We start from the raw sequence: 26,828 nt of genomic DNA, 5'->3' as shown, positions 1-26,828 counted from the left end.
TGTAGCAAGCAGAGACCTGTAGCTGCACCTGAAGATTCTGTTTCTAATAAGCTCAACAAATGGTTTCCGTCTGCACGGTCTGTCTCTCTCCCATCTTTAAATATTTATGTCAATGTATCTATGGTGATGGGTCAGGTTATATAAAGAGGAGGAGGAAGGGGGGCTGATGGAGAAGGACGGCATCGGCTCCCAGTGGAGCTATGGTAGAGGGAGAGCAAACCCGAGTGGGTTTCCCCATCCGGCCCAGACGCTTCCTCTGCTCAGCTCAGGCTCTGCTGCTCGCGAGCCCAGAAAGTGAATGTTCATTTCTCTCAGGGCATCGGAGAGGGCCGAGCCGCAGCTGGGTTTAGCTGTGCTTTGCGAGATGCCATGTGGGAGAGCAAGAGCCCAGCCCATCAATTCAGAAAGCTTCCATTGTATAATCAATGTATAATTCATTAGTAGGTGAATAAAGACTGGAATAGCTTATTGCTGATGTAACGGGGCTAACAAGAATGCGAGCACGTCCGTGAGCAAGCTGCTGCACACGGGGGTTAGACAATAGCACTTCGTGATGCTGAGGGGAGAGAGGGGGCATTTTACCTTGGGATAACGTAAGCAGCACAGCTAGCCGGCTGCCAGTGGCCCCAGGGAGAGCCACGCAGGGATATGCTTCTTCCTGGCAAAAATACTGGGGAGGACCGACCCCCCAAACACCGGGTGACTACAGATAGCACTGGATTTGTGCTGGGGGTGAGAAGGACGGCACGGCGGGGAGTGGGGCAGCCTCACCGGCAGGCCTGCAGCCGGTCGTGGGTTTGGCAGCTGCGTCTGTAAGCTGCAAAACACACTGCACGTGTGTTTTTCCATAACAGCCTCCGAGGCGGCTCCGGGGCTCCCCCTCCTCGCTGCCTCACTCTCCTCCACCATCACAGCCGGTGCTGTGTCTCCCAGTGGACAGCGTTGATGCCAGTGTTGGTTACTCAGCCTCCCAGAAGAGGAACTACACAGTTAAGAATAAAAATCACTTTTCACCCCAATACAGCATTTTTCTAAAAGAGACAACTGCAACGACACTGCATGAGAAAGTCGCAGAGCGTGTGTGATCCGACCATGTATTCCAAGCAGCTTCTGACCCTACCCACCTCCAGCTGTGCTTGCAGAGATCTCCTGCATGGAGCATCTACCACCTCTGGCTGCATGTCTAGAGGAGAATTACAGCCAGCTGTTTTGCAAACCCATTGCTTCTGCACCTGGTTAAAAAAAAAAAGTCAGTCAACTATTTCTTCAGAAAATATTTCCTATGTCTGCAGCTCGGAAACATAGATTTACCTTGGCAGGAGATGGCTTCCTTACCACCCCAGCGCTGCAAAGGTCCACCCAAATATGCCAACTTACCAGGCTTTGGAAGGGCTTGCTCAGCAGTATCTCCTTTGGGAGCTTGCTGCAGGCATGAATCAGAGCCGCAGAGCCCAGGGGCCGTCGCATGAGGCAGTTACTCTTTGATGGCGGTGGGAACTGGCAGACACACAGTCAAAGGGGCAGGAAATAGCAAAACCTTCTGGAGCCAAGCCAGCGCACCACGAGGCTGAAAGATCCCACCCTCCTCACCACTGAATCCCTCTAGAGAGTCAGTAAGTTGCTTAACCTTGTCACAAGTGCTCTGAGCTCCTCGGGGGTTTTTCTGGGTACTGAAAAACCCAATTTCAAGAAGTCCTGGACATCCTTGGCTGCTGTGCAAAGCTGCGCCCATCTCACCTGCATGAGCAGTACATTGAAAGGGCATCATCTGCTGCCCCTGGAGCAGGCACTGGGAAAGCTCCTCTGGCTCGTAAGCAAGCTGTGGTCAGGCCACCCACGGGCACACGGTGAGCTCCACATAGAGCATCTGGGGAAATTACTGCTCATGCTGGCAGAGTAGAACCTGAGTGGACAACAAGGCATGGAGAGCAGCACAGAAGGCTTCTTGCTTCTGCCATGGGCTGATCCTCCCCAGCACTGCAGGTAATCGCTTGGCCTTAGGTTGCTCCTTCTTCCCATGTTCTCAGAGCTGGGGGTTTGTCTGAGATAAAAGTAAAAGGGCAACCCATAAGCACAAGCTAACGCATACCCGTGAAGAGGCCAAACTGCAATGGCCCAGGTAGCGTTAGTAGAACTCATTGATAATTGCTGGAGCTGAATTGATGGTTAATTGGAGCCAATTCACAATTAAATTATTAACTTTGCACCTTTGGGCTCTTTAATTTTTTCTTTTTGCCCGCATATGCCTACATAAATAGGGATTTCTTTCCCACCACAGCTTGAGTGTTGACCTGCTTTTAACAGCCAGCTTCTGCTTGTGCAAGCCCCAGGAAGGCTCACTGGCTCTGCGAGCGTTTCCTAGCCAGGCTGCCGGCTTTGCATCTCCACTGCTCAGCTCCATGCTCTTACCCCAACAAAATCTCTCTCTCGCTCTTAACACCAGGTAGATCTCGGCAGTTCTTACAAATAGGATCCTGGGGTTTTGCTCCAGTTGCATAAGAGCTGTGATTCGCCCAAAGTGAGCATAAAATCAGGGACTGGTAAATCATAGAATCATAGGTTGGAAAAGACCTCTAAGATCATCAAGTCCAACCATCCACCCAACATCACCATGCCTACTAAACCCTATCCTGAAGTGCCACATCTACACATATTTTTAATGGCCTCCAGGGATGGCGACTCAACCACCTCCCTGGGCAGCCTGTTCCAATGCCCGACCACTCTTTCAGTAATGAAATTTTTCCCAATATCTAATCTAAACCTCCCCTGACACAACTTGAAGCCATTGCCTCTTGTCCTATTGCTACTTACCTGGGAGAAGAGACCAGCACCCACCTCACTACAGCCTCCTTTCAGGTAGTTGTAGAGATGCAAGCACACTGACTGCAGGACAGAGATTTTTTGTTGGCAAAGGTGTAAAAAAAACCCGCTTGACACGTGCCCACCTCACAGCTTTCATCCAGCCATCCGTGGGTGCTGCCTTTTCTATGACTGCAAACCAAATGGTAATGCTACTCTTCTCTGCAACATGTTTCTGAAAACCAAGGAGTTGAAGGTATCTGCTTTCCTGCTGCTGGGAATGACAGCGGGATGCCATCGCAGGGTGCTGTCAGGAGCCCCTGCTGCTACACGCCGCATGAGACGTGTGGTAGAAGACTGTGCCCAACCGAGCACTGCTCTGCCATGTGCTCATTAAAGACACTGCGCCTTGCAGGGGAGCTCCGGCAGCGGGTGAAATGGGAGTGGAGATCGCGAGATGGTCAGCGCATACGTACAGAACCAGGGATTTGGGTTTTTTACTATAGTTATTATATACCTAAACCCCATGTTTTGCTGTCAGAGGAAGGAAAGGGACTTCCAGATCCCTGGGACAAGAAATTGCACACTTCCAGTCTGCTGCTTATTGGGAAGAAGAAATGGTGACTCTCCAGGCACATTATTCCCTTGTGAGACGGTTTCGTGCAGGGCATGTTCTCATCCCTGCTACCACCACAACAGCAATCATTACAGAGTGTGAAAACAGCAGCTACGCACACGCACACCTACAAGGCCGGTGTTGGAAAGTTGCCTGCTACTTCTGGTGAAGTTCCAGTGACCACCAGTGATTCAAGGGAGTGAGAGCTGAGGGAGAGGGATACGGTAGCAGTTCAGGTTTCTTTAGCATATATGTGCTACTCCTGCCCCTAATCATCCCTTCACACCAAAAATGGACCTGGGAAGAAGGAGCACCTAAAGATTCAGCAGACCTGGTTCTGAAGCTTTAACAGAGATCTTTTTCTACTTGACTTTAGAGTTGATGAGGCTTAAGCAGGTAACCCACACTGATGACACACACTCCACCAATTTGCTCAATTTCCAGTGTTTTTTGATATGGCAGAACACCATCAGTTGTCCAGCCAACACAGAGCAGTGGGCAAGACCTGACTACCTAGTGTTTAAAAAAGTGAAACTGTAGAGATTTCTTATCATATAAATATTCTGATCTTTATTGCTTAAACGTGTCTATAAGCTTTTTTCCCTGCCCCTGCTTGTGTTACTCCTTGCAAGGTACCTGCCTGCTCCCCCAGCAGCTGGCCGAGGGTAGGATAAGGCTGGTGAGCGGCTCCTTTTCCTCCAAAGGACCAACACCATCCTCTCCCTCCTGGGTGCTAAGGCAGGCTGCAGGCAGAGGCAAGCACCAGCAGCCTGGGGAATAGCTCTTCCCAGCACTGAAAGAATTACTGAAGGCTCTCCATGACGCAAACCCCTGAGCAACGCAGGCAGCCTCATGCACGGCAGAAAAGGAGAAGGACTGACAGCCTTTTGCAAGAAATTCATCTTTATTGAAGCAACCATGAGTCACACGAGCTGCCAGCTGGCCTGAGGAATAACAATAGCATTGGCCTGGACAATAGCAGCTGGAGCTCACAAGGGAGATTGTCTGTCTCCAGAGAGCAATATATTTAAGAATACACATATACATGTAAGTGAATCTTTCCCCACTGCTAGAAAGTGGTTATGTTGGTAAGTGCACATCACCACCAAACCCCTGCTAGACCGGTGTGTTGGTGACTGCCAGGAGGTAGCTTGAGTAATCCTCTGGAGCAGTTTGAACTTGATCCTGCTTCCAGTAAAGTCAACAGTGAAGCTCTGCTGATTCCAAGGGAGCGGGATGAGGAGCGACAGCCCTTTCCCCACCCGCCAACGCAGTTCTTTCCAATGCAAGAGATCTGCAGCCGTGTTAAAATGCTAACCAGGTGCTGTAGGCTGTACTGCTGCTCTTGTACATGTAGCAGTCCCTGCCTGAGGGCCAGGACCTGTCCTGAACATCAGCATGGGGGTTTCCCCTTTTATCTCAATAAACAATTGCTGCTTACTGTTTTTCATGGCTACAAGCCACAGCGAAGGAGAGGGGTGAAAGCTGTTGTTGGTTCAACAGACATTTCACATAGCCGTATAGCTTCCAGCAGGGCTTCCAGCAGGTGCTAAATCTATTGCAATGATGGGTTTCAGCTCAGAAGCAGCTCTGCCTCCTTGCAACGAGGGCAGAGCACGCCAGGGAGCTGTCGTTGGAGCTAGACTGAGAGCTGCGTTCTTCAGTTGATTGAGGTTTTTTAAATTTCTGTTTATTATTGATAAGATGATGTAAAGAGGGTGTGGAGCTGGACATTATACTGTTTGACCTGGCTGGAGATCAATCCTGTTCTCTTGCAGAGTTCAACTTTAGTCCTTCATGTACGTGTAATATCAAAGTCCTTTTGTATTGCACAGCGGCGCAGTGGGTTAGCGAAGCTAGATAAACACAGCGCTAAGGCTGCAAGTCGAATAAGCCCCTGTGAAATCAGTGTGGCATCAAGCTCTAGGAGGTTGACTAAATCCAAAGAATTGAAAAATAGTGACGTATTGCATCAGCAAGGAGGAATAACAGAGGCATGCATCCTTATGCTGGTCATTTATTTCAAAGCTTATACACTACTTTCTGATTTTTTTTTCCTGATCTCTACCAAAAGCTCTGCAAATCTGACAATATTTGAAAAAGGGAAGAAACAGCTGACAGCCGTTGGATGCCTACATACTTGAGCATGATCAGAAACGTGCCCAAAGTCAGTCATTACGAGTGTCCAGGCTAGAAGGGCACATTTCCCATCAGCAATGACACACTTTGTGTCCACTTGTTTGCTGATGGCACAAGCTCGGTCCTGGGCTGTGATCCAAAACCATCTTCCTAGAAACATTGCGTCTTTGGGGGTCACAGGGAATTGCTCAGATGACAGTGCAAGAGAAGTTTGGTTTAGTGCTGTGATTTTTGTTGGACCCGGCGAGGGGCTCTGGGTCGTCGAGCCCAGGTGCTCGCCTCAGTCCTTGTCCGTTTTCGGTGAAGGTGTGGGACTGCTCCTCCACAGAGCATCGTCCACTCTGAGCAGCTCAGAAACGCACAACAGTTCATAGTGCAGGAAGGGGAAAGGCGTGATACACGTCCCACCACCTGACCCCACGCCACACCTTCCCTGGGATTCTGTGGGTGACTCCAGGCATCTTCCTGTACCAAGAGCTGGCTCTACCTGGTAGGGATGCCCAGGCGGCGGGTTTCTACCTCTCTCGCAGGATGTATTTGCCTTTCCGGTCCAGGTTGCTGCTGAAGTGGATGGAGAACCAGAGGAATGATGTCAGGATCATCCCGTAAACCTAAAAGGAAATAAATGAGATGGGCACACAATTAAGTGCCGAACTGATTATGATCCATCTGTGCAAATAAGCGATCATAAGTGTTGCCTGTTAGTCTACTTGGCAATTCTGAATTTATGTATCAGGATGTCACAATTGTTCTTAAGAGAGCTGTTTTCCGGTACAATCGTGAACACCAATTCCAACACGGGAGTAGAAAAAAACCCAACATGTGGTGAAAACATCTGATTGGAATTAGCACAGTACAGCTCAAACCCGGTCCTAAGAATAGGAAGAAATGAGATGAAACCAGGAAATTCAGATTTCAAATTCCTGCCACAAAACACTCCTCTACACAAACAAACATATCTCGCTCATAATAATAGCCTTCTGTATAGATAACATAGGAAGGAAAAAAAAAATTCCCTCATGTATTGTTTGGAGTAAAGACCCCAACAAAATAAAAAAACCCCAACCCTAACAAAACCCCAACCCCACTCCATACACGTGCATGGCTGTGAATGCAGAGGACAGTATACTTCCTCTGTATTGTGATATTCTGCCTTGTATATTACACATCAGGATTTACACAGGCAATGTATCAAAGGTAGGGCTGCTGTGGGAAGGATTACAAGGGCTGCAACTATGAGCTTTTTCCTAAAAGTCTGTCTTAACATGCAAGCCTTTTGCCTTTCCGCTTGATCTGGGGACATGTGTGCATTGTTGGCTGAGGGACAGGGACATCAGAGCAGCTATAGCCCTCATCGCACGCTTCCTTTGCATCCTGCCATCACAATAGTGAGCCTTGCAGCAAGATTTCCTCTAGCACGCGCTTCAAAGATAGCCGCCTTATCTGGCTATAGCATCAAGCTGTGAAAAAAAATAATAATAAAAATGCCCCCGCTTTTGTCAAAATATAGGTCCAGTGCAATTCCTCCTATACCTGAGAAAAACTAGAAAGTGACAACATACATTCACACATGACTTTACATTTATAGCTCCATAGCAATGCCTGATGGTTTTCCTAATTTTCTACTAGCAGTATAAAACACAAAAGTATTTGTTCCTCCAGGTTTTATCTAGAGAAGGATTTCCTGACCCACAATTGTGCCAAGGCGGGCACAAATAGTAAACCGATCTCCAGATACACCTGCAGTGAGGAAAGGTCGCCCCAGCTGGGGAGCAGCATGGAAATATCACAGCAGACCTAACCTCCCTTCATGGTGAAGAAGATGAGTCTCCTGGTGCGTACTTTTTTTCTGGTGTGCTTCACCACACGTGCAGGGCCCTCCTGTAGAGGTAATTACCGTGATACACCTCTGCCAAGCTGTGGGTGGGTGTACCAGCAGGCTTGTTTTAATTAGTGGTGCTCTCTGTCTCCAAAAGGACCAGCCCCATGCAGCCACTGAGCCCCCTCATCAGTGGAGGACACACTCCTCTCGCAGCATTTCATGTTTTGTTTTGTCCTCCTCCATGTAAGACTCCCAAATTCAGTACACACCCTTTCTACCCAAGCCATCCTCCGAAGATGATCCTACCCCTCCTCTGCAAGAGCCTCCTTCAAAGACGGTGTCTAGGAGCCCAGGCAACATGCTGCACTCCTCTCCTTTGCAGCCTGCTCCTTATCAGCCCATGCTTCACCCACCCACTGCCCAAGATGCACCTGTACCAGGTTCGTAAGTGGTCAGTAACAGGATGAGACCTTCCCTTTCTGCACAGATCTCCAGCTCCACTGCTGGTGCTCAGTAGCTTTCTAGAACTTCCATCTCTGGCCGCACAAAGCAACTTCCCAGGCTGAGCTGGGAGGCAGCCAGTGAGCGCTGGGCAAGGAGAGGCAGCAAGTTGCCAAGAACATGGGGCTTTTACTGCATCTCCTTTTCCACAATTGCTGTCAGCTTCCCACCTGACCTGCAAGCCCTTGGCCAGGTGACACAGCTTCTCACTTGCAGGAGATGTGCAAGCAAACCTGGGTGGATGAAATGCAGATGCTGCTGCAGCCCACTCCAGCTGCTCCCTGCTCCCGTGGAAGAACCACCCTGCCAGCCTATGCCTGCAGCAAAATCCCTCCAGACATCAGCCTAGACAAGACAGGTTCTGGCCCTTTCTTGATTTGCATGGTGGAGTCTATCACTGCTTGTTTCTCTGCTGCCGGTCTCCAAAATCACCTGAAATTCTAGCTTCTGGGTGAAAATTTAGGATATGCCTCCCCCCGTTGGAGCCTGCCTCTTGAGGCCAAAATGCAAAGGAACAGACATAACTACCGTCAAACCGATGGTGACGCCCAGGAGCGTGGAGACGAAGACCATGTGCTTCTTTAGGAAGTCCTGGATCTCTTGCAGGCAGTCCTGGGAGGAGAGAGACACCCCTTGCAGCACGGCAGCAGCTTGATGGGGGGTGGTTGTCTCCCCAGCAGCACTTGCCATCATTCCAGATAGAAATGGAGGCAAGAGGGGGATGCAGCACTGCACAGCTGAGCTGCTCCACAGACATCTCTTGTTTTTTCTGCTCCATGCTGCAGCTTGGGCAGACAAACACCTGCGGTATATTTTCTGTCACTACAATATGCCTACGATTTTCTTGGGATGGTGCATTTTGAACCATGGGGGATGTGTGCGCGCACAGGTCAGTGTGGTCATACACAAGTCTTTTTCTTTCCACCCACTGGAAAATGGAAAGGGGGAAATGAAAAGATGGAAAAGGCAAGCACAACACAATGCTAAATACATTCCCCAAAGATACTAACGAACAGCTCAATTTTGCAAGCTGTCGCAAGCATTAATATACATTAGCCTTAAGCATGCCAGCAGCGCGGCAGAAATCCGGGAGCTGTTAGCCAAGAGAGCCATTTCAAAAACGCAAGAGCGTGCCCTTGAAGTGATTTGCAGAGCGAGGTAAGAGTGCTCAAAGCCAGAGAAAGAATGTATGGCAGCTACCAAACTGCGGTTCCCCGGCTTGCAAACTGCATCCTGCCACCCACTGCCCCAGCTCGCAGCCGGAGGAAACGCAAACCGTTCGTGGCGGGGGACGGAGTCGCCCCTGCAGTGCCTGGCTTTGCTCTCTGTTCGTGCTCTTTGAGCCGAGCTGGACCCTGCTCCGAGCTGTGACGTTCCCGGAGGCGGCGCTTTGAACCGCTGCCCCGCGGGTTGACGCGTGCCTGCGCATCACTGCGTCCCGTCAGCGCTCGACGTCTTCGCCTAACAACAATGTTTTTGTATAGCTGTAGCAACACGGTTTTGTTTTTCCTAGGGTCAACATACTTCTTTATGCTGGCAGCTTTAGCTACTTTTTCTGATTTGGCTACTCCAGTGGAAAGAAAAAAAAATAATCGTACGATAGCTTTGCACAGAGTATGAAGCACACGTCGTGGCCTCAGTGCAGAGGTGGTCTAATACTGGTGGCTTCCTCATCAACCTCACCGGGGTACTGCAAAGAGGAAGAATAAAGTGTCCTTGATGAAGCTACCGCTGGGCATCATAATCCCAATTCCTGAGTTTCTAATTTTAATCCCCATTGAATGCCCTGGAAAAAAGGAATTACAGCAAATTTGCTGTTAGTGAGACACCTTTTAAGCCTCAGAAACTAGTGTCATGTGGAAAAGTCCAACAGTTTTTCTGAGCTCAGGCACATACCAGTGCTATCTCACACCCTCTGCACGTGCCAGAGATGAGGCGGGAGCTGAAGGAAGGCCACAGGCTGCGAACACAAGTGTTTCAAAGGCTTTCTAGAGCTGCGAAGGAAGCTGCGTCTGCAGGTCTGAGACCTGCTGATCCCCTGGGGATCCTCCAGCGGGTGAGACCCCTCCTTGTTGAAACAACAAAACCCCAACAAAACAGACCCCAACCCACAGCAACCCCAGACGATTTAAAAGCCACAACTCTCATCTAACTCTTCAACACCAGGGAGATTTTAACAGTCAGCGAGCAGCAGCACAACCCCACCCTGGGGTGGAAGAAACCTTTCCCTTACCTGTCCTGCATCGTGCGCCTGGCCGGGCGGGCAAGTCTTGCCCTCGACGTTGGCCGTGTCCCCAAATGGAGAGTGCTTCCCGCAGCACAGGAACTGGGAGAGAGGGAGAAAGGTCTGCCAGCCACCCGCCCGAGCTCTCCCCGCGCCCCGGCTGCTGCCACGGGAGGTACTGGTCGTGGGCCCCCTCCTCCCTTCTGCCCCAGGCAGGGCTCGACAAGCAGGGCTGCAAGGAGTGATGCACGGGGGTGTGCAACCGGCAACTGCAGCAACGGAGGTTAAATTCAGAGAAGGTGGATGGATCTGGCCCCAAGCTTGCCTGTGCTTCTCCAGGACTTCTGCCTGGGGCTGGGACCGAGCCCTCCCTCCACGGTCACACCAGCTCTCACAGTTGGTGAAAACCCAGGGATGCACAGACTCATGTTTCCAGTGCTTGTTATGGGCTGGGAGGGGTCCCCAGCAGCACCCACTGTGGAGCTGGTTTCCTATAGCCAGGATCAATTGGCCAGCTTGGAGCTCTAGCAGAACAGAAACAAAACAAAAAAAACATCCAAACCAAAAACCCCCAAAAGGAGCAGAAGGGCTGTTTCTCTGTCAATCAAAGGGCTAAAATAAGCAACTGATGATGCTGTGTATTGTGCTTGGTTCTCCTTGCCAAACAGGACTCTGGGTGTGCTGCTCCACAACCCTGCAGAGCAAGCACCACCACGCCTGGTCACGGATCTGAGGGTCACCACCATCATTGCAATGAGAAACATTTGCCCTTTTCTGTGTTTTGAGAAGCACGGATTTTCATCAGCAGCTTTGGAAAGTACTTGTTAGGATGGTTTAAGAAAACACAGAAGGATAAAGGGAGTTGTGTAGGAGATGTCTGGAAACAGGCAAGCGAAGCTGACCTTCCTGTTCAGCCCTGCTGTGTGCCATGAACTTGCTACCCAAACAGGCCCTGCTGCGTGAGGACACAGCATCTCTACTCAGTGGAGGCTTGGGAGTTTCTCACCGTGGGGGACATCCTCACTCATCTCCTGTGGCTTTGAAGGCAATCACCCTTGCCCACCTACTTAGCTACAGAGAAGTCCTCTGCACCAACAGCATCCTGGGTGGTGGTGGTTTTTAGCGAGGTTGCTAGCAGCCTCCAGCATTGCAAGAGGCCACTTAGCCTCCAGTACCCTCAGCCACGGGCTCCCAGGTAAACAGAAATAACCAAGTCAAAATATTTCTGCTGGACAATGTGGAATTTTCCCCCTCCCTCTACCTGACTGGGGACACCAGAGAGGTGTGTCTCCACTTTCTTGTACCACAGATAAGGAGCACGGCGCAGGGCCTGCTGAGACAGACAATACATATATGTCAGCTATAGTGCGGAAGTTTTTAAGATCTCGCACCAGAGCGATGCTCAGATAGGTGGCCTGTTCTTCTTGTTGATAATCTGGTTGGTTAAACCTGGGGAAGGAAGAGTAGGAAGGGAGGAGCAGACTTCACAGCAGGCTGGAGGACTTAGTTCCCGAGGGAAAATGGCCCTGCAGCATCCATGAGGCAGAGCATGGGCGTCAGCCCCAGCCTGCTGAAACCAGTGGGAAGATACCCCAAGGCAAGTTTTTCTGCTAAGGCCAAGAGACAACTTACTGCGTTGTGGATGGCAGTCAGCTCGTGCCTCCTGAAGCTGGAGGCATTCCTTCTCACCTCCTCATACACAAGATCATACACGTCCATCATGCTGTCTTCCACCTGCAATGAAAGCAGAGACCTGTTCATGGAAAACACTGACTGCGGTTGTCTCTGGAGCGAAATACAGTCCTCTTGCATCCCCCGCAGAAAGTCTCCCAGGTATAGTGATACAAGTAGTGCAGCTATTAACCGGCCACCATGCAGCAGCAGGAGCTGGTGTACGACCCAGCACGCACCGAGGGGCACCTACAGCATGGCGAGTCCCACGAGAGAGGCTGCCATGTTGCACGTGCCACCTTCTACTACGCGTGGACCCTTTGGCATCACACTAGGTTCTCATCAGCTGATGGCTGGAGCTTTTGGCCAGTTTTGGGTTTCAGGTCAGGGAAGAACCCTGGTGCCTGTGACCAGTGTGCCTCCAAGTCCCTCTGCCAGGCAGGGATGACACCATCTTCCTGTCCAGATGGGTGACTGTGAGGACAGGCACACATAAACATGAGATGCTAAAACAGAAAGGTGAGAGGACCTCAGATGGCTGGTGTTATCCCACTGACAGAGGGGTTCCTCCAAATAGAGCCAAAAAAAATAGCAGAGTGATTCAGTGGTGAATCAGACCCTAAATATTTACTAAATGTGTGAGAACTCGCAGCTTGACAGATCCCAGCCAACTCCCGCTCTGGTTTCAAAGGGAAAAAGTATGACAGTTGCCTTCAGTGCCTGAAGTCAAAACCTTATTTCTTCCTTTTGTTTCCCTTCTCCTCCTCACCAGCATCAATCCGAGTGGGCCTGCAGGCAGCGCCTGGCTTTCAGGAGGGGAAAGAAAAAAAAAAAAATCTGTTGGCGAGACAGACGGAGCGGGTGGCTGCGCAGGGAGGGAGGGTTGCTCTGGGAGCAGAGCCATCTCTCAGCAAGGCTTTTCAGCTCAGTCTTGAGGGGTGTGCTTGGAAATTAGGAGAAAAAAAAAACCCAACGCTGGGTGTTTTGGGGTGAGACTGGGGTCATTTGAGGCAATCACAGCCATCACTGCAATACTGCTCTGCGCCAACCTGGCTCTCCAAAATGCAAGCAACTAATGGAGGTGGATAACCAGGGAGGGGAGAAAGGGCGACTGAGAAGAGTACTTGTGTCCGAGTTGGCTCTGTGCCACCAGGAATAGAGCTTCCCACATCGGAAGATTTTCCACAGCTATCAACGTGGCATAGAAGTGGGGGGGCTTGGGGGTTTCTCAGCGTTTATCTGCAGCAAAGCTGCTGTCCCCACAGGACACTCCATCCCCCGTCACGGAGCTACCGGGAGGTAGTGCAGGAGCAACCCAGCTTTAACAGGAGAGGGTCGTTGATGGCCAGGGCACAGATATGCTGAGCAGAGGAAAAAAATTCTCCACAGCAAGGTGCATGACGCTGAGCTGTCCCACACAGGTGAGGAGGGAGGATGCTCATCTTGTCACCCCCGTGTAGCAGAGTGCTTTGAGCAGGATGGGCGCAGCAGGAAGACAAGAGCTCCAGCAGACTTGTGCATGATCCTTCCCCTGAGCAAACCTTAAACTCCAATAAAAAGGAAAACATCAAAGTTTTTCTAAGTTCTTGTGGGTCATGAAATAGCTTTCCAGCAGCAGCAACTAAATAAATGGATTCAATATAGCGAGCATCCATTTCTTCTGAAGAACTGGATTAAGAAGAATGACAAAAGAATAATATTTTGACCTCCCCTGTGGCCTTGTGTTGCTGAGGAAGAAAGGAAGAACAGGGCAGCCAGCTTTGTAGCCCAAGAGATTATTACCTTTGAACATCCTAACCCCAGTCTAAGGTGCAGGCATAAAAACTATTTTGTGTTGTGACAACATACATACAGATTTCAGTAAGGTAATGGTGCCGCATGTGCAATTTTTGCCTTTTCATATTTATCACTAGGCTCAGGATGCTGAGTTTCCCTCAAAAATGCCTGAATTTTTTTATAACTTATAAAAAAATAAAAAGAAGGGGAGGTGGTCAAGCAAGTTGCTAGGTTCAAGCAAGGTTGAAAGCAATCTAGAAGTTGAACAGTAAAGGTCTGCTGAACACTGGGCCAGAAAATGCTGGGACAGATACTTTTAAGTCCCGCTGCCTTGCCTGTGCACATTCCCCAAAACCTCACAAAAACTGGCAAAAATTCTCCTTTGCAGTGAGTTTTGGGCTGGATCTTGCTGCTTATCTTGGCTTAAGTTGAATAGAGTTGTAAAGCAAGGAAACTTTGACCAGCGATGTTTCATCTTCAAAGCCCATCACAGGCTCCCTAGCAGCAGAGTAGGCTCTGGCCATGCCACCAGAACCAATTCACTATGCAGGAAAGTCGATGCTCATTAGTGTTTTGTCCTGATAACAAGCCTCTGGGCCCGACCGAGGCCGATGTCCTCAGCAGCTTCTCAGGTGGTCATGCCGCACTACGCAATCTGGGAGGAAGCCAGGTGAGCTGCCCAGATGTTGCCAGCTGCTGGCTGCTGCCCGCTGCCCATAGCCTGTGGCAGCTGCCAGACTTGCAAGCTCCTGCCAGCTGCATGACCACAAGCGGATCATAGAGTCATAGAATCATAGAAAGTTTTGGGTTGGAAGGGTCCCCTAGAGGTCATCTAGTCCAACCCCCCCGCAGCGAGCAGGGACACCTCTAACTAGATCAGGTTTCTCAGAGCCCTGTCCAACCTGGTCTTGAATGTTTCTAGGGATGGGGCCTCCACTACCTCTCTGGGCAACCCGTTCCAGTGTTTCACAACCCTCATTGTAAAGAATTTCTTCCTTATATCCAGCCTAAACCTACCCTGGTTTAGTTTAAAACCATACCCCTCGTCCTGTCACTGCTGTCTCTACTAAAAAGATTGTCCCCATCTTTCCTATAGGCTCTCTTTAAGTACTGAAATGCTGCAATCAGGTCTCCCCTCAGCCTTCTCTTCTCCAGGCTGAACAAGCCCAACTCTCTCAGCCTGTCCTCATAGGAGAGGTGCTCCAGCCCTCGAATCATTTTTGTAGCCCTCCTTTGGACCCGCTCCAACAGTTCCATGTCCTTCTTGTGCTGAGGGCTCCAGAGCTGAACGCAGTACTCCAGGTGAGGTCTCACCAGAGCAGAGTAGAGGGGCAGAATCACCTCTCTCGACCTGCTGGCCACACTTCTCTTGATGCAGCCCAGGACACGGTTGGCCCTCTGGGCTGCCAGTGCACATTGCCGGCTCATGTCCAGCCTTTCGTCTATCAGTACTCCCAAGTCTCTCTCAGCAGAGCTGCTCTCGATCCTTTCATCCCCCAGCCTGTATTGATACTGGGGATTACCCCGACCGAGGTGTAGGACCTTGCACTTGGCCTTGTTGAACCTCATGAGGTTCACACAGGCCCACCTCTCCAGCTTGTCCAGGTCCCTCTGGATGGCATCCCGTCCTTCTGGTGTCTCAACCGTACCACTCAGCTTGGTGTCATCTGCAAACTTGCTGAGGGTGCACTCGATGTCGCTGTCCATGTCATGGATAAATATATTGAACAGCACCGGTCCCAGTACGGACCCCTGAGGGACTCCACTCATCACTGGTCTCCATCTGGACACTGAGCCGTTGACCACTACCCTTTGGCTGCGACCATCCAACCAATTCCTTATCCACCGAACGGTCCACCCATCAAATCCATGGCTCTCCAATTTAGAGAGAAGGATGTTGTGGGGGACCGTGTCAAAGGCTTTACAAAAATCCAGATAGATGACATCTGTAGGTTTTCCCTTGTCCACCCTTGTTGTTACACCATCATAGAAAGCCCCTAGGTTGGTGAGGCAGGACTTGCCCTTGGTGAAGCTATGCTGGCTGTCTCGAATCACCTCCCTGGTCTCCATGTGCCTTGGCATATCTTCTAGTAGGATCTGTTCCATGATCTTCCCAGGCACAGAGGTGAGGCTGACAGATCGGTAGTTCCCAGGGTCTTCCTTTCTACCCTTTTTGAAAAGGGGCACAATATTTCCCTTTTTCCAGTCACTGGGAACTTCCCCTGACTGCCATGACTTTTCAAATATCATGGAGAGTGGCTTGGCAACTGCATCAGCCAGTTCCCTCAGGACTCTGGGATACATCTCATCAGGTCCCATGGACTTCTGTACATTTAGGTTTTGCAGGAGGTCCCGAACCTGGTCTTCACTTACAGTTGGAGGGATTTTACCCTCCTGGTCTCCTTCATGCCATTCATCGACTCAAGAGGGGTGAGGAGAGAGGTTGCCAGTGAAGACTGAGACAAAAAAGTTGTTGAGTACCTCAGCTTTCTCCTCATCTGCTGTTGCCAGTTTGCCGGTCTCGCTCATGAGCGGGGGTATGCTTTCTTTGACCATCTTTTTCCAGCTGACATACCTGTAGAAGCCCTTCCTGTTATTTTTCACATCCCTTGCCAAGTTCAGCTCCAGCTGTGCCTTGGCCTTCCTGACCCCATCCCTACACAACCGGGCAGCTTCCCTATACTCTTCCCAGGAAGCCAGTCCCTGCTTCCACTGCCTGTGCAGTTCCCTCTTCTTCCTTAGTTTGACCAGCATCTCTTGCCTCAGCCATGCCGGTCTCTTCCCTTCTCTGCCCAACTTCTTACACTTGGGGATCGAGAGCTCTTGCGCTCTGTGGAATACATCCTTAAAGACCTGCCAGCTCTGTTCTGTTCCCCTGTCCCTGAGGACCGTTTCCCAGGGAGTTCTTCTGACTATCTCCTTGAAGAGCTGGAAGTTTGCCCTCCTAAAATTTAGGCTCCTGACTATGCTCTTCGTTATTCCCATTTCCCTCCGTAGCGTTAGTTCCACCAGCGCATGGTCACTGCAGCCCAGGCTACCTCCAATCTTGACATCCCCAACGAGCTCACTCGCATTGGTGACCACCAGGTCTAGTATCGCACCCCCTCGGGTAGGGGTGCTTATTACCTGGCTTAAGAAGTTGTCTTCAATGCATTCTAGGAACCTGCTGGATTGCCTACAGCTTGCCGTGTTGCTTTTCCAGCAGATGTCGGGGTGGTTGAAGTCCCCCAGTAGGACGAGAGCCTGCGAGCGCGAAGCCTCCTGGAGTTGGAGGAAGAACGCTTCGTCTATCAGCTCCTCTTGATCTGGCAGCCTGTAGTAGACACCAACCACTAGGTTCCCTTTGTTGCCTCTCTCTCCGATTCTTATCGGATCGATTTGACCAGGGGAGGTCCTGCCTCATACAGTGGTGCACGTTAGCACTTTCCTCATTATTTTAGGTACCATGCTACGACATTAAACATTGAGACTAAGGCTGTTTGAAGGAAAAGAGTGGCTAGGAAAGAATTGAAGGAACAAGATTGCCATGACGAAGCTATGGCAGAAAATTATTCCAACTGTTGGAAACAATAAGGGAAGAAAACATGAGCAGTCACCTTTTCACAGCCAGTTCAACTACAATGATGGTGATGATGACGAGGGTAAGCTCTAGGTACATGGTGACTACTGAAAATTTCAATTGCACCCTGTTTCTGAGCTCCCTTGTAAGCTGGCTTCTCAGTTATTTACTGATTTTTTTTTCCCCATTTTGTCAAGCAGTTTCCAAGAACTGAATGCACAAAGGATTAAGTATAAAAATTTTTATAGCAATAATTTCCTTTTAGAATGTGTGTCTGGGCTAGCCTAAAAGTACAATTTGCTGATGAGTCGTTCTCAGCATTTCTATCTAGCTATTATCTGAATATGCTACTCAGGTCCTGGTAAGGGAATATCAAACTACAAAACTTTTTTTTAAAGAGTGAATTGACTGTAGTTCCTTCACATCCTCTTTCCGATTTTTTCTAGAATCATTTGATTTTGGAGAGGAAAATTGCTGTCTTTGTACAACGTAGTGGTCTGTTTTCAAAGATTACTGCAGAGAGCTTTCTCATTTAAATATTTCAGAGGTAGGTACAAAGTACTCTCAGTATTTGTCACTGGCTGTTTCCTCCTGTGCAGGAGATCGTGCCACAGAGCATATGAGAGGTCTGGTGTAACAAGGAGACAAACAAGAGCAAAAAAAAGATCACACTAACAAACCACGATCTTAGCAACTTTTCTACCTGGGATGGGGTTATGTTTATACTCAGAGCTGCAGCTGAGCTCTGAAGCACCGGTCACGCATGGCGGTGTCTATCCAGCCCAAAATGGCATTGTAAGTCATGCATGCCTGATGATGTAAAAAATAAAAACTGAAAGCAAGAGACAAGGTCACCAGGGGCTTTCATGACCTATCTTTTTTTGCAACATGATTTTATCCAGCAGACATGAGTTCATCCCTATATTTTCCTTTGATATGGGACATAGCACAGTGAAGAGCTAGACCGCAGTGCTGCTTTGTACCCAGCTGCCATCCTCAGCAGTTTCCCATCGCACACTCCACTCATGGGCAACTTTGAGTCCATTGCCTCAAAATAATTTTCTTTTTCTGTTTCTTACACCAGGTGTTGGAAAAAAAAAATTAAAAATAATCAGGGTGCTTTCTCTCATAGTTAAGTAACAGGATGCCTTTTGAGTTTGAGTAGTTATGCTGACACTGTTAATAACATGGTGTAAGAAAACCACAGCTGTGCCACATCCCTTAACTCAGACAGTAGTTAGCACATAATGGACCGATACAGCTGGGGAAGAGAAAGTCCGTCTCAGCTTCTGTTTGAGAGGTCTTACACTCCTCCCACACATAAGCATCATTATGGACAAGTGGATTTTCTCATTCCTAGTGACATGCTGTGACCCACTGCTGGAGGAGTATTTCTGGACAAAGCTCCCCCTTGGAAGGACACTGTGCCTGCGATGCTCATCAGTAAAAAACACCAAGAGTTGAAGATGAAGTGTGAGCTGGGCTTTGGCTTAAGAAAAATCTCCAGGTTAAGTGATATGGAGGTCACACCTTACAGCAGTTCTTTTCCTGGAAGAAGCTGGATGAACTGTTCCAGCTCTAAATTAGCCAAATCACTGCTGCTTCCCACTTCTATCTGCATTCCTTAATGAAACATTCATTTAGGGTTGATATTGATGTGTTGCTGGATGCAACAAATGGAAAATCACCACTGAGAACGATGTGGCTGACTCCAGCTGACTCAGAGTAGCATTTTTCACTTGAAGTAAAAGAAAGAAGGAATTCTGAGGTTGTTTATCATCCTCTAAATCCTTTATCCCCCTAGAAGCAGAATTTATGACTGCAGGAAGGCATTTACTCTAAGTCATTAGTGTTCTTGCCCTTGGCTATTAGAAACTAAAGCAAATTTCAGTCTTACCTCCTTCAAGAGGAAAACTGACATTTTTGACTTGGGTTATCTATAAAGGATAATTTTTGCCTGTAACTGGATCTGGAACAGAAGGCTCCAACAAGGACGTCAGCCTTCAGTTCCCAATCCCTTTGCAAGCCGGAGGTGACAATGAGTCCCCCTCCCGCTGCCAGTCAATGCCCGTGCCTGGGCAACCTGAGCTAGTCGCTTAGATGTACGTTGGAAAACTGATGTAGGCTGGTACCAGGAACAACAGCCTGAAGCTTACTCAGTGACCATCTTTGCAACAGTCGTCAGCCAAAAATCACTCTCCAAAGATGGAGCTCAAGGAGAATATAGTGAAAGGAGATGTCAGGATCGTCTCCAAGACAAGCCCACCTTCGTTTTTTCCGCTTACCAGGAATGGTTTTGAATTGGCAGAGGAGGAAGAGAAGCATGGCAAGCAGAAAGAGGATCCTCCTCTCCTGTGGCTCTTCATGCCTTTGAGATACCAAGCCGAGAGCATGCATTGCAGCCTCAGAAGAAACTGAGCCTCAGCGCTTCATGTTCTTTCAGCATCACCAGGAAGGATGTACTCACTGGCGTCACTCAGAAATATCCCTTCAACGGCGCCTACCGCAGGCTCCCTTGCTTAACTACACACTGCAAGTTAGACAGCTAAGATGTGAAACTGGAATAAAGTGGTTAACTCACTCAAAATCCTTCCTTGCTCCAGTAAGAAAAAACCACTTCTGCATTTGGCTGTCTCTGTCTTCTCTTTCCTCCGTGGCGCGCAGAAATGCACGCGTTCACAGCATGTCGGAAAGGGCAGGGCTGGCAGATGCAACCGCTTGGGTCTGGATAAAGCAACAACGCAACTGCAGTGAAATGGAGAACGGAAAACTGCTCTGGGTGCTTTAGCCAGGTTGCAGAGCAATTCCCATCATGTAGTAAGATGGGCTCCCCCACTCCACGCTCGACCAGGCCATCATTGCTGTATCTAACACAGTCATCGCAGCTCGCTCCAGCTTTATGTTTTCTTCACAGCGTGTCAGCTACCCTCCTCTCCAGCCTTCCGCAAGCCAACCAGTCCCAGCTGCAGAAGTTCAGCCAGAGCTGCAAACCAGAGCGGCCTCTGAGGCTCACAGTGGAAAATTGCACAAGAGAAGGAGGTGCTCCTCCCCCTCCGACTGCTGGTGGTCACCAGAGATTGCTGATGTGAGAAGATTCAGATGAGGCTTTTAACTAAATGGTTATCACCGTTTCTTTCCAGTGTCTATATTTAGATACAGATTTCATGACTATATATAGATTTTTAAAAAAATCCACTTCCCCCTACTTTCTGGTATCGCAAGAGGACCAGGCAACCCCTAACTATCTTTTGGTCCATAACAGAGTGAATACACAGAAGGAGAGAGAACAAAAACCATTGTGGAACAAGAATTCAGGAAAAGCAAAGCCTTAAAGCTGTTTCTCTCTGATCTCAGCGCTTCCATCAGGTCCTTGGGCAAAACATTTAAAACAGGAGAAAGTGCTAAGCTGTTACACTGTTCACCTCCTCCTCATTTCCCACCACCACGTCCCAAAACAACGGCAAAAGTCTAGCCATATGGGCCCTACACAACCTGCTCAGCCAGTGGGCAGGGGGACACCACAGCCTCATGCTCAAGCAAGTAAACCCACAAGGCCACCTCTGTGCTGCTCAGATGCAGTCAGGAGCATTGCTCTGGAACGGTGGCTGAGCACCAGACGCTTTATAAGGAAGCACAGAAAACCCAGGCAGGCAGTTCATCAACACCAATAAGATTTTTCCCTAAATCCTCCAGATCTGGGACTGCACCGCTTGTGAGCAACACCAGCCTCACTCTATCAAGGTCCCCTGGGGCTTTTTGTTTGCTTTTCATTTGATTGGCTTTTTAAACAAGCTTTAAGTATTTCAGTCCATTTTATAACAGCACTGCAAACCCAACAGGCTGCCAAAGGCCCACACCGACCCCTTGTGCTTCCGTCATTCAGACACACGACCCAGCAATTTATGAACCTCCCAACACCATGGTCAAATTCTCTCAGCCATCCCCCCTTTCTTACCCGTGGTACTTGAAACCAGTGCCAGGCAAGACTGCTTCCCAACAGAAAGTACTGAAAAACTTTAAAAATAGTTTTAACTTAAAAAAAGTTGATTGAGCAATAGAGCTAACCCCAGGGTAGCACTGTCACCTCCGAGCTGGCAGTGGCTGCCCTGCTGCAGTGAGCATCCTACAGCTGCAAGAAGGCTGGATGTGCCACGGTGATGGCGGCATCTGAGTGGCCTCAGGTACCACGGCTGATGCGGCTGGAGACAGGTGCTCCAGCTAACGCTCTGCCACAGAGAGCAGCAGAAACAGGACCACGCGGGTTCGGCGTCAGGGCAGAGATAAATCATAAAACCCATGAGTGCAAACGCCCGCGTGGCGCCTCAGACAAAGGACAGCAGAGTCTTGCTGGGGGGAGCGGGCCAGTATTGTGTGATGAGAACATAAACGCTAGGAAAGAGTCACGATATTTAAAAACAATAAGGAAGGGGGAGGGGTTTTCCCCCTTTTCTGTTTTTTCCATAGACTTTCAGAGACAGGGAAAAGTTCAGTGCTTACTTTAAAATGATTGTACCTCGCAGAACAGCAGCAAGAGCAAGGAGGGCATCAGATTATTCACCACGTTTTGGCAGCCAAGTCACTGCTTTTTGAAAATGCTTATGAAAGACGCCCGTGAGTAGCTACCACCCCGATCCAGCCCCACTGAATCGGAAAAAAGGCAGCTACTTGTATGCTTCAGGTCTGGTTTCAGAGAGCACCTGAACACACCTTCAGCTCATGTTTAAGTCCCATTAAAACATCTAGGACTTAAGCCTGTCTTTAAGCATTGCCCTCAGATGAGACGGACCAGACCCAGTAAGAGTTTGCCCCAACACACACCGCTGGCGGGAGCGGCAGGAACAAACACACCCTGGAAAAGCCACAGACTTGGTTTGCCGCTGGAAGCACCTCTACAATCCCGCTTAAGAAATTACCTGGGAAGTGCTGGGTCACTCCTTGCACACCTGCAGAAACAAGAGGTGCACGTACTGGTTTTGTACACGGAAAGATGGGATTTGCCTCCTAGAGACCCAGGACAATGCTGCGCCTGGCTTCGCAAAAGTGCTGGTTGGGAGGAAGCCCTACAGACAGGAGACCAGAGCTCATCCCACATGTGAGGAAGGGAGCAGGGAAGCTGCTCTTTTCAAGAATGGGCCCCAGGTGTAGCAATGTTTGTTATTTAACAGCTGCAGCCATTAACTCCAGGCCCTGTTAGAAACCCACCACCTCAGAAGATACCACCTTCCTCACTAACAAAGCATAAAAGACTCCGTTTCCTCTTCCCAGCATGAGGAGGTTTCCAGCAGAGCAAGAGTGCAGCACAACCTGAGTGTGCATGGGGGGGTCGTGCTCGCCGCCCATAAAAATCTAAATCCTCACATTTATTCTCCGAGTACAACAGCACAACGCAAAGAGGCTGATGCCTGTCTACACACGCAGAGCCAAAAGCCACTGGTGAAACCTCCTTCTGAAACCACCCAGCAGCCTGAGAAACCGTTTGATAATTAAGAGATCGCTGCAACATTGCAGCCAGTGCAAATCCAAGGGGCCCCTTCGCCCAAAGGATGTGGCAAATCAGGCCTTGATGCCGGCAGTGCAGGCAGCCATTTACACCAGTTTCAAATTTTCCCCTGAACTGGAAAATCACAACTTAATCCGTTTTAAGCTAACATTTACCTGTGAACGAATCTCTGTAATTAAAAAGCTTATTCTATTGCAAAACTCCTTTCATGTTGCAGTGATTTTATTTTTGCCGATTAACCCTGCCATCCTGACTGGTTTATGGGGCTGCTGGAAGGACCTTCAGAGCTGCTGCAGAGAAGGGGAACAGCAGAAGACTGGAACTCCTCTGGCCTCTTTCACAGCAGAGCCCAGAACGAAACCCCAAACCTATTTTTGTGTCGGCTAGCAAGGGTACAAAAAGTCTTTTATACCACAGCTGCAAGGCTACCCTTTCCTCCAGCCTCTGCAGGTAGGTTTTTAAAGCAGCAGTTGATGTGTGAGGAGAGAAGGAAAGCTGGGGAGGAGGAGGAAGAGCAGCAGCCTTCCCCACCAGCTGTGTCGGCACAAGTCTCTCCTCCGTCCTTCTCCACATCCCAGGTCCCAGCTGCATTGGGCTGTGCTGCGAATGACTGAAAGGCCTCACCGAAACAGGCAGAGGTTTGTGGTAGAGGAGCTGCCATAAAAATAACTCTGGAAAACAAGACTCAGCTCTTTGGTTTCAGGAATCAGGAGTTCCTAACGTGGCTGAAAACCAGCCGAAACCTTAATCTTCTCCATGGAGACAACAGCTGTTGCATCAAAGGTGCTTGTGTAGAGGTCATTCTCCCTGCCCTCTCTTGTACATCGTTCTCTCATTCGCTTTGGTTGCACCACTGGTGTCAGTCATCAGACAAGTTTGTGGCACTTTCCTGTGAAGAGCACATGTCCCACCAAGACCACATTTTGGCCAGGTGGTCTGTATGGAGGGCAACCAAACCAGTTCCTCACCCTTGTGGGTGCGCTAGGTTGGACATGGAGAGGGATCAACTCTCTCAAGTGATTTGGGCCAGGCAGAAAAGCACACTAGAGCTTCACAGGGGCTTGGAGGCTGGGCTGGGGTGTTTGCAGAGCCATGGGCTTGAGACCATGACAGGAAGGAAGTGAAAGAGTGTTGAGTGCAGCAGGTGAGGATGGGGCTCAGGAACAAGCTGAGCTAGAAAATACTGAAACATGAATGGCTCAGCACTACAGCTGGCAGGAGAAAAAGTCCTTCAACTACCTCCAGATCACAAATATTTTCATTTCAGATTTTCCTGTGAGCAGCTGGCCTGCCCAGAGAAGTTTTCATACCTCTCCAAGTGACAGCAGCACCTTTCCTGTTGGCGCTGTTGACTAAGAGGCAAAGTGTTCCTTTGTAAACTGGTGGTAGACCCTAACAGAAAGGCTGTGTTATACATGCTGGCAAGACAGAGAGCGGATCTGGGATGTTACTCTGGCTGATATATGTTCTTCCCCATTTTGTTCACTATTTTCTTTGCAGAACTTACCAAGCAAACATACTTTGGGAATGGGCAGGTTATTAGTTCCTCATTAAAAGTACTTTAATGCAGACAGATGCAAAGCAGCCTGAGAAGACAGTACAGTGAAGGCCTAGACCCCACAAAACCCATTCACTGGCCACATGGATGGGTCAATCGAGCAGGAATAATTATGATGGTGAACAGAGTGATCAACCTTTTAGGGCAAAGCACGATAAACCTCAGATTCGTGATCTTTGCATGTCTGGTGTATGTTATTTTAAGAACAAAGACAGGTGACACTGAGTCTGCCTAGGGTGCAGATAACTTGACATTAAAACTCATGGCATCTGTCTGAAATAATGCGTCCAGGAGCTACAGAAGGTAGCAAAAGCAGAAAAAGAACTGGAAATTACAAGACTGACATTTTGTTTGCAGTGCCCATGTCTGACAATATCGAATATTCACAAATCACTCTTCTTTTTCTCCTGTCCTGTGTAGCTGCTCTGTAAGAAGTGCTGTAAATAGGTCTTCAAAGAAGTCACAAAGGCAAAAAGGGCATCTTGCTTTCATCATGTTCAAACAACATTTCTATCTACGACTCTTGAAAATAAGCATCAAAACAACTTTTTTACTGAAAATTTGGCTTTCCATTTTAGATGGTTTTCTGAAAGACAGCTCTGCTTTATGAAGGAAATTCGGATTATTTTTTTTCTTTTTGATGAAGAGGAGTAAACAACTGAGAGCATCTGCCGTGGTTTGGTACAGGAGAGACGTCCCACCTCCTGGCTTGCAGAGGGAGTGGAGGGCTCTACTTTCAGCACTGCCTACATTCGGCAGCTCGCCCGTGGGCAGGGAGAGGATGGGATCTACGGAAGCCGGATCCCAGCTGGCATTTCCACACATGACAGGCTGATTTTCTGTCTGGCTTTTCACTGGAAAGTCAATGTATTTTGCATGGGAAAAATGCAAATTTTTGTTTTAGCTATGAACGCCAGGGCAGCAGCCCCTTGGGACGCTCAGAGGCACTGATTCAGGCACTTGTAATGGCCATAGTCATCCATATTCAATTTTACATCCCCAAACTCTCTTCCTTTCTTGGTAGCTGTGTACATCCCATCAGGCTTACAAGATGCCCGTCAATTTGGCCAAGTTTTGTTTTTTTCCCCCATATTATCGTAATTAACTCCTTCTGGCAGCACTGACATGCAGTAGGCTGGGGAAGGCACCTGCTTTAATGTTGCTCTTTACTTTGAGAAAGTCAAACAAACAAACAGCTCTATAATGAGACTTCAAGGGTCTTCCCTCTGCTCCATTTGGTTTTCTGTGCCATTGCACTACCTGACTTTCTGTCCTGGAGGGGAAGTCACATCCGCATTTCTCCCTCTCACATCTGTATTTCTCTCTCTCACATTTGCATTTCTCTCTCAGATCTGCATTTTTCTCCCTGGTGAGAGAGGTTACCTTTCAAATAAAACCAAATTTCCATATGTTTTGTAAGTGACACTCCTAATTAAATCTTTCTTCATTTGTATTCCCTGTTTCTCTACATTTTAGGAAGCAGAGAAACCCAAGACGATCTGCAATGGTATTTTAATTTTTCTGTTCTCAGAAACTCTCCTGGTTTTCTTTATCCAGAAAGTAAACACTTTACAAAAAAACCCCTCATTTTGTCTAGTGGAAACTGTTTTGCTTAAAGAAAGCCAACCAACTACTAAAGCTAACCAAAACACATGGATGCATTTATGGGCAGGGCACTCAAGGCAAAAAACCAGGAAAATAATTTGAAGTAAAAACAGATGTAGGGATTAAGAGATAGACAGAGAAAGTCATTCTCCTTTAAATAGTTTCAGCAAAATATTTTTTTGACTGGCACATCCCTGTATTAACCCAATATACAACTTTTTCTTGCAGCCTTTTTACACCCTACTCCATGTCTGTGGATTAAAAAGTATAACTAAATAGTCTGTTTGGATAATGCAATTTCACAAGACCAATGAGACACAGTTTCTGGGGCCACTTCTCTTTTACTAACACATCTTTTGTTTCAATCTTCCATTACAAAATTCCGCAGAAGAAGGAGAAAAGTGTGCTCAAGGTCTCCCTTCCGTGTTGGTCATGAAAACAAAATGATTTCATATTAAATTGTTAGTGTGAATAAAATAAGTGTTGATAGTTTTGCCTGAAACCAGGGAAAATATATACAGAGGCTGTGGAAAGACTCTTTTCCATGGATATCTCAGCTCTGACTGAATCTGCTTCAGCCAGGTAAGTCTAGAGACAATCAATGCTGCTGTGCCATCAGCACTCACCCTAATGTTTCCAAAGCAGCTGGACAAATTCACAGAGCAAAAATCCACTGCCAGCATTAAAGGCAAAGGCACCAGCAGGTGCCACCAGCAGGCACCTGAGCCACAAGCTCTTGGCATCTGAAAAAGTGTTGCTTTGTTCTTGCTGGGGTTTTATGCTCCTACCTTGGCCAGCAGTGGATGTGACTGTCTGAGAACAGATGCCTTTGGTCCGATCCAGCATAGCCACCTGTGTATTTCACAGGATTTTCAGCTGCTGTGGCCACTGGTCGGTTCTAGATGAACTTTCTAGGGAAGCAGGACTTCACCCCTCACCTTGACCATGACTTTGCCCTTTAGACTTCCGCTTCCAGCAGGACTAGATTTTAATTTTTGCACAGGACACTGAACCATTACTATGCAGGGCTTCTTGCCCCCAAGAATTGCAATTGCCGC

General features: G+C 48.6%; 1 protein-coding gene across 1 annotated transcript in view; it reads right to left on the bottom strand.

The window, feature by feature from the left end:
• Positions 1–4,343: 4,343 nt before the first annotated feature.
• TSPAN32 (tetraspanin 32) overlaps positions 4,344–26,828 on the bottom strand; it is a 34,821-nt gene continuing 12,336 nt past the window's right edge. Inside the window, exons 5-8 of the mRNA XM_009935289.2 lie at positions 11,734–11,835; positions 10,111–10,203; positions 8,406–8,489; positions 4,344–6,165 (exon numbers count right to left, since the gene is read on the bottom strand). Of these exons, the coding sequence (XP_009933591.2) occupies positions 6,070–6,165; positions 8,406–8,489; positions 10,111–10,203; positions 11,734–11,835 (375 nt within the window). The 3' untranslated portion in view covers positions 4,344–6,069. The remainder of the gene's footprint in view (positions 6,166–8,405; positions 8,490–10,110; positions 10,204–11,733; positions 11,836–26,828) is intronic.

This window comes from Opisthocomus hoazin, chromosome 7 (genome assembly GCF_030867145.1).
Source record: "Opisthocomus hoazin isolate bOpiHoa1 chromosome 7, bOpiHoa1.hap1, whole genome shotgun sequence".
Lineage (NCBI taxonomy): Eukaryota > Metazoa > Chordata > Aves > Opisthocomiformes > Opisthocomidae > Opisthocomus > Opisthocomus hoazin.
The sequence above is the reverse complement of the archived record's forward strand: the minus strand, read 5'-3'. Positions and strand labels throughout refer to the sequence as shown.